Below are 7,858 nucleotides of genomic sequence, written 5' to 3'. Positions count from 1 at the left end.
ATCCTACCGGTAGGATACGGTATGTATCCTAGTGATAGGATACTTATGTATCCTACCGGTAGGATATTGTAATTAGACGATACTTACTTATTCCACGATTGAATTTATAAGATAAATTAAATAATAAATAAATTAAGTAATTTATAATTTATTATTATCTTTAATTAATTTAAAAGTCATTATATTATTTTTAATAATTAAATTGTTTGTTTGGATACAACGTATACAACAAATATGCATAATACCCCTGCATGTAATTTATCACAAAATGCTACACATCACAAATGTTAATAGCAAAAGTACAACCAAACACCTACTCAGCATTCAGCCAGCATTTCTGCTACTAAAATTGTCCAGCATTTCTGCTACCACCATTTCTACTGACATATCTGTTACTTTGTAAATGCTCTACCAAACTAGCCCATTATGTACTCGAATATTTTATGTACACACAGATATATTTGAAAATAATCTGCTTGGGGCACAATTACAATGAAGCCATTTTAATTACAAACCTGATTGTCCCAGCACATTGTAACAAGAAAGTAACAGGATTATTTTTGCTTACTACAACAACATCCAGCAAAATGCAAAATCAGCATATTTCAAAACCAACTTGGTTCTGAATCTTCATTAACCGGCACATTATCAGCTTCATTTATCTGCATATTTTGAGAACCTTGGGTGGACATCAAGTGGATTACGTTGTCATCATATCCCACACTTTCAGTGATATTATCCTGCATCCCAGTATTCTTTTGCTTGCAAGTTCGTTTTGTGTGTCCTGGTTGTCTGCAAACAGTGCACTTTCGCTGTGTAGCAATGTTTTCGACTTCATCAGATGCACTGCTCGGGCCACCTTCATTCGGAACCATGGAACTTGTTCCTGTGGATGCATTGGTTGGGCCACCTCCAACTGGAACCGTGGTGCTTCTTACTGCTGCACTACTCGAACCTGGATTGTTTTGCACTCCTCTTGTTGTAACAACACGCGGTGGGATGATAGGATCCAGTATGACATTTGCACTCCCGTGATTATTTGCTTGCGCATCCTGTGCACTCAACATATCATTCAACCTGCATAGAATATTACGTTCATAATCGCACAAACAATCATTAATATTCAAAATTGTTCAAAACAATCAAAGTATAACCATTACATCTTTGTCAACCCAGTCCGGACATCATTAAAATTAGTAGTTGTCTGACTTGCTAAGTGGCATATCCTATTGCAAATCGATGACAGCGCACCATAACGCACCATCACACATAACTCAGGAGGTACTGCGGAGGGTTCATTGGCAAGTATTGAATCTTTGGCCTTTCTGGTCCACCTCGTCAATATTAAGCAATCCGGTATTTTCTCCAGATTTTGGCATTTAAGGACATGAATCAAATGAGAACAAAGATACCCGACAGATTCAAAAAACCTGCAGGAGCACTCGTATGACCCATCAGCCTCATTAAACACAACATGGAAAAATTTGTCCTGTTTCAAATACCTGGAAAGAGTGTAAACACGATTGTTTCCAGCAGGAGAGACATTAACATTATTGATCAAATGCGATTTATCCATCTCGAACTTGAACTTGCTGTAAATCGCTCTTGTATATTCAGACGCAGCATGCTTATCAAACGGTAAGACAGGACCTTTGATCACTGGCTCCCCATATTTTGTCTTGAATTCAGCAATGGATTCGCCCTCTCTTAGACGTTCGAATTCCGCATCGAATCCCACTACAAGCTTATGGAGCTTAAGTCTCTTCCCCATGTTTATGTGCTGGTGCGCATTCATTGACTCACAACGCTGAGTTGTGCGTTGTCCGGCAAAAAAATGCCCTTTCAAAAACGCATCAGACCACATCTCTTTTTTCCCATACAGATATTCCCTCACCCACATGTTTTCTGTCAACCCATACTTCCCCAATAGGTCACTCCAAGCTTGCTCAAATCTGGTTTCATTGGACATCCGAGTAAACCACTTGAACTCCTTAGTGAATTCCTCGTTGTGTAGGTTTTCTTGAATGTTGCGCTCCAAATGCCATTCGCATAGGCGATGCCTAGCGTTAGGCATCTCTGACCTAATTGCAGCCGCCATTGCCAAGCATCCATCCGTTATTATAGATTTCGGACGTTTGAAATTCATAGCCTTTATAAACGTTCGCAAAAGCCAAGTATAAGTAACACTCGTCTCGTCAACGAGAATGGCACACCCGAAGAAACAGGTTCTGAAATGGTGATTTACACCCAACAACATGACTAGAGGTCTCTTGTAGATGTTCGTTTTGTAAGTGGCATCGAAAGCCAATACATCACCAAAACATGAGTAGTCATACCTACACATGGTGTCGCACCAGAATAGATTTCCCAAACGACCATCTGGAGTGGCAGTGTACTCATGAAAGCAGCCATCGTTCAACCCCTTCTTTGAATCGAGATAACCAATGGCTCTCATTGCATCCCCTTGGTTATTTCGGTGACACAACGACTATACAATACGTTGTACAAGTCTCTTGGTCCAAATCCCAGATTAGCCCGACCACATGCTTGTTTCAGCATAACATCCATAATCTTTGAAGGTTTGATGCCCGATTCGTAAAGACTTAAAATCTGAGCTTTATCACAATCATTAATGTTCCTGTGAGACCGCAAATAACGCACTTCTTTCGGTGGGGTTAGATCGTGGTTGTGTGCAACCTCGAAAATGGTCACCGACCATAGAGAATTCTCCCTCTCCAGCAACACACGCATTCGTGCATTACAGGAGCACCTTGTAAGGTCCATTTCTCCTCGAATACGTTTCCCAGTAGTCTCTCTTTTCTCTTCTTTCTTGCGTCGTGCACCCTCTTTGTTGCATGACCATTCTTTCATTCTAACCTCACCCTTTATCCTCCTCACATCGTTAGTTCGGGTGCTGAATCCAACCTCTCTAGCATACGCGTTGTAGAACTCATACGCTTCTTGCCATCCTTCGAAAGTCATCCCAACCACATCTTCTGGTTGCAGAATCACAAGATGCCTTTCAGACGTTTTCTTCGGTGAATCGATGGCCTCGACTTCTTCCATTGATTCGTAAGTGCAAGCTTGAGAAGTCTGAGGTTCGTACCAGATTCAAAAAGAGAGAGAGAGAATTTTGCAGTTAATTTTTTGGTAATATGAATTAATTCAAAACCTTGGGACTATGAAAATATAGGCAAGGCACGAAACAATATTTTAGTTGTAATTGTCAGTCACGTGCACACAACTAATAATGGCTGATAATGTAATTGCTCAAGTATGATAATTTTATTGTTCGAGTAGTTTTGGGTTTATCTCCTTTCGAGTGGTTTGTTTCTTGTGTTCGAGTATGATAATTTTATTGTTCGAGTTATCGAACAATAATTGCTCGAGTAGTTTTTGGGTTTTTCTCCTTTCGAGTTGTTTGCTATATTATTATTAATATGGTTTGCCACAATATTATCAATAACAATGTAATTCTTGTTTGGATGATTCTAAATGAAATAGGATCCATTTCATTTATAAATATTATAAAAGTTGATCAAGTGGACTAATGTTACTCCCTTCAAATCATGGATCAAATAACAATGCGATTATTGTTCAAACATGTAACATGTCATTTGTTTAGGGTTTTAGGGTTTTAGGGTTTAGGTTATAGGGTTTAGGTTTTGCCGTTTCAGGGTTTAGGCTAGGGTTTAGGGATTTAGGGCTTAGGTTATAGGGTTTAGTTTTTTTCCGGTTTAGGGTCATTTTATAAGTGGCATATCGAAATCCAATACATCACCGATGGCCTCGACTGGGCTTTAGGGTTTACGGCTTTAGTGTTTAGGTTCTAGGGTTTAGGGTTTTACTTGTTTAAGATCATTCAATAATGATTTATGGTTCATGGTTTAGGGATTGATATAATATTTTAGCATGGTAGTAAATTGGGATTGTATTTAGATTTAACCTATTGACTTGTCAATTGTTATATGGGATGGTAATATTATACAACTATGATTTTTAGAATAACATACAATATGATAGATTGAATTACCTATACATCTATCTATAACTATATATAAAGTAGAGGCTCTAACAAGTATTTATCTTATTTTGACACCTAGGATGCTCTACTTTTTAGTTTTTGCCCACGTGGACTCCTCTCATTCTTTATCTCTAGTACAACACATACAAATAAAATAATTACTCTCTCCAATATGCATATTTATATTTCGATATCACAATAATCATATAAATTATCGTTACTTAAATATGTCATTAGATTGAATGAAAAGAAATATTTTTTATATGATAAAACAATTACTGGATAAGATTATTATTTGTAAAAGTAATCAAATGCTGATACTTTGCGGTGTATTTTATATGTCATGTATTATATATTTCACCTATGTAATATTGGTAAATGCGTTTAAATTATTATTAAATTATTTAGTTGTTGTTTTATCAAATTCCATAACCATTGATCAAATATAATGAATGAAATATATTTTTATTTAGCGAATTTTGATTACTATTTAAACACATTTACCATTGTGTAAATATAGTGATACATAAGTATCCTACCGGTAGGATACACAAGTATCCTACCGGTAGGATACACAAGTATCATATCGATAAGATACATATTGTATCCTACCGGTAGGATAGTCCTATCATCACCAAAACCTGACAAAATTTCTATTGCACCACTGTGGACACTCTTAGTGGAGGTGAGATTGGATTTCGTACATTTAGGTCATACAATGGTATAATTTAAAAAAAATTAAACTAAAAAAATGGTTTGATCATAATTGTGCGCAATCATAATACCTTCTAGAAGCACATAACACTATCAAATATAATTTTATGAACCATTTGTCCAGGTACATACGTTCAAGGAATCATATCTCAAATATAACTTTAAGCATTCTCAAATATTATAAATGTTTCAAAATAAATTGTTTAACCTGCTTATGATCTTAGTAACAAAAAGACAGACTTAAGACCTAATAGCCGATTAGAATTTACAGCAGGCTTGAAATCACTACACAAGGTCAGCCAAGAGAAAAGATAATCATAATTCAAGGTCTTTAAGCTTGTCACAATACCCATCGACGCTGTCGGCACTGAACCAGTTTCGATCCATCTGCAGTGCCAGAGCAAATAACAACCAGTGACTGAAGAGCGTCAACATATTTGAAGAAATAAACATGGCAACAATAGCAAAAACTCACAAAGTACGGGAAATCCTTCACGTTGAAATTCTCTGGAGCATCTTGCACAAATCTGTTTATGAAGTAGAGAACAAAAGTCCCACATTCTTCATCGTCTCTCTGTTGTGGTACCTACAGAGAATTTGAAAACGTAAGCTCAATGTACAACAGGAAGGACCCAGTGAAGGAATCGTCTTATCTTATGCTAACCTTGGGCACCAAGAATGGAATTCGATAGATCGACTTTCTGTCCTCAGGCCTGCCTTCTGTTTGATAGATGTCCCATACAAATCTGGAAAGCATAAGGGAGATGTAAAAGCAAATCAATTTTACAGCTACAAAGAAACAACAATTTTGCAAAAGAAGAATACCAACTTCCTTATATCCGGTTCAAGTCGCTTAGGGTCAGCTTTTTCAAGAGAATCCAGCAACATCATACATGGAGTTCTGGTTTTGGATTGCATACTCTCATCAAAGTTGCATAAGATTAGAAGGTTCCAATGGTTCCTGCAGATATTCGTACAAGAAGCCAGGTTAGGTTGCCCATGTACAAGAAAAAACAAAGAAGGATCAAGATTCCAGAAATACCTACCAGATGACTATAGGAACAATAACATATTTCTTCGAAAAAATTTGCTTCTTCTTGATCCACCCCAACACCTTTTCTTTAGTGGAAGCATTCATGTACATGCTAAACCACAAGCAGTCTATGTATGCAAATGAAATCCTTTTATCCTCCGGCAATTTTCTCCATAAGTTTCTATATATATGCAGCCATAAACAATAAGATACAGAAAATAACAGCTACTCTACCAGGTAAATTACGTAAACTCATGTCTTACTGTAAATAGGATTCAAATGTAGTACTGTCAATCTTTTTTGATTGTTCAGTGATGACATTTCCATGCACTTTATTGCGCGTTGTCCGCCTGCAACTCAGTGAGCTAATTTGTTTCTTCAGTGATGACGTTTTGCTTTCTTGTTTCTTCGGTGATGGATTCTTTTTTTCTTCAGTGAAGGCATTATCAGTTTCTTCACTGACGGCACTTGACTTTGTAGGAATCTCACGTTGAATCTTCTCCATAGTTGTACGTAACAAATCAAACATCGATTTCATCTCTGAAAGAATCAGCTTCTGTTCCCTCATAACTGTATCAACCTTCCAGTCCATCAAGCTGACCTTATCATCCACTGTCATAACCCTCTGCTCCAACACACTGAACTTCTCCTCCAAGTAGTTCGTACTAGACGACGAAGGTGAACCTCCATGATCTACTTTTGCATGCATAGATTGGGTTCGTGGTTTAGGATCATAAAAATTCATCTGCAATAAGCACAACACAAAGAAATTAAATAAGTTGCCTCAAAAAAATTTAAATGATGTATTAGTAATTTAAGTATACTTACATCAAGACCACTTATGCCACCCCTGTTTTGCAATGCCTTCTGCAGCTCCATCAATTGCATCTTCCCTAGATGACACAATCGGGGAGATGGCAACTCAGTCAAAGGAAGTACATCACGCGACAAAAGGGGTGCACTCTCCAAGTAAAACAACTGTACAATTAAGTTAAAATATATGTTAATTGTTATGTTCTATGACATAATATGAAAGATATCATACTTTCTTACCATTAGAAAGAGCCCACATCCACCGATGTAACCTCTAGGCTTTTCTGCAACTTTCTCTGCCCACTCCACAATGCCATCCAGGACATAACTAGCCCAGTTGAATTTCTTCAACCTACCAATGTGAGGTAGGAACCTAATCATCAAATCCGAAACCTTCATACCAGTCTCTGGCCTGAGGAATACAAGCAGCGCATATAGCAAAAATGCTGCCTTGTGCTTCAGCCCAGCCGGGAGACTTGTTATCCTTTCTTCCAAATAACCAGCAAATATTTCTCCTGTTCTTTCAAACCCAAGATCAGCTCTGCATTGCTGCAAATCACTCTGAGCATCAAGGGAACACAGCTTCTTAATGTCCAGACCTCTGTCCTTCAACCCCAACACATGCTCCACATCCTTGGCAGACACATTCAATTCAAGTCCATGAACCCTCAGCACCATATTCTTCGGATCAAAACGCCCAAAAAGTGCATTGACAAGGCCACGGTGTAGAACAAAACCATTCATCTCAATCAAACAACCAAGTCCTATATCTTCAATGTCCTTACGCTTTGCGTCGTCCTTTTTAATCTTCACCATAGTATCATATAGCCTCATTGGAGCACACCGCATGTTAGGGTATTTAGGTCTCTGCATAAACGCACCAAATTTTAAGAAGTCTTCATCAGACATCAATTCAACGCAAGACTTATATTAATGCACAACTGACAAAAAAAATTAAACACAATCAACTAACCAGTCTTTTTTTCTTCCCATTGTCTTCCTTTGCCTCACTCTTCCTCTTACAAGACTTCTTCTCTGAAGGCTCCTCTACATCTCCATGATGAGCAACTGCCTTGCCCTTCTTCTTCCTGGCCTTCAAAGCGACTTCTTCCTCATCATCAAATCCCTCCTCCACCTCTTCTTCATCATCAAATCCCTCCTCACCTTCAACCTCATGCTCTCTAACTGCTGACTCGTCAGCTTTTATCACCCCTGAACTCCTAGTCTTCACCATTGTAACTGCTCTGATACAGAGGACCAAAAAAACCCCAAAT

At 37.9% G+C, this 7,858-nt stretch overlaps 3 protein-coding genes across 3 annotated transcripts; all 3 read right to left on the bottom strand.

Moving 5' to 3' along the window:
- Positions 1–487: 487 nt before the first annotated feature.
- LOC120007967 (protein FAR-RED ELONGATED HYPOCOTYL 3-like) lies at positions 488–2,455 on the bottom strand. The gene is made up of 3 exons (XM_038858459.1): positions 1,161–2,455; positions 617–1,077; positions 488–567 (listed from the first exon to the last, which is right to left on the bottom strand). The coding sequence occupies exons 1-3, from the start codon at positions 2,453–2,455 to the stop codon at positions 488–490; spliced, it is 1,836 nt and encodes a 611-aa protein (XP_038714387.1).
- Positions 2,456–4,955: 2,500 nt separating this feature from the next.
- LOC120007966 (ubiquitin-like-specific protease 1D) lies at positions 4,956–5,495 on the bottom strand. Its single transcript, XM_038858458.1, has 3 exons — positions 5,403–5,495; positions 5,214–5,324; positions 4,956–5,125 (listed from the first exon to the last, which is right to left on the bottom strand). Exons 1-3 carry the CDS (start codon positions 5,493–5,495, stop codon positions 5,054–5,056), a joined length of 276 nt encoding a protein of 91 aa, XP_038714386.1. The 3' UTR covers positions 4,956–5,053.
- An 810-nt stretch (positions 5,496–6,305) lies between these two features.
- Positions 6,306–7,818, bottom strand: LOC120007965. Its single transcript, XM_038858457.1, has 5 exons — positions 7,558–7,818; positions 6,825–7,451; positions 6,600–6,749; positions 6,373–6,516; positions 6,306–6,311 (listed from the first exon to the last, which is right to left on the bottom strand). Exons 1-5 carry the CDS (start codon positions 7,816–7,818, stop codon positions 6,306–6,308), a joined length of 1,188 nt encoding a protein of 395 aa, XP_038714385.1.
- Between the last annotated feature and the right edge of the window lie 40 nt (positions 7,819–7,858).

This window comes from Tripterygium wilfordii, chromosome 10, assembly GCF_013401445.1.
Source record: "Tripterygium wilfordii isolate XIE 37 chromosome 10, ASM1340144v1, whole genome shotgun sequence".
NCBI lineage: Eukaryota > Viridiplantae > Streptophyta > Magnoliopsida > Celastrales > Celastraceae > Tripterygium > Tripterygium wilfordii.
The sequence above is the reverse complement of the archived record's forward strand: the minus strand, read 5'-3'. Positions and strand labels throughout refer to the sequence as shown.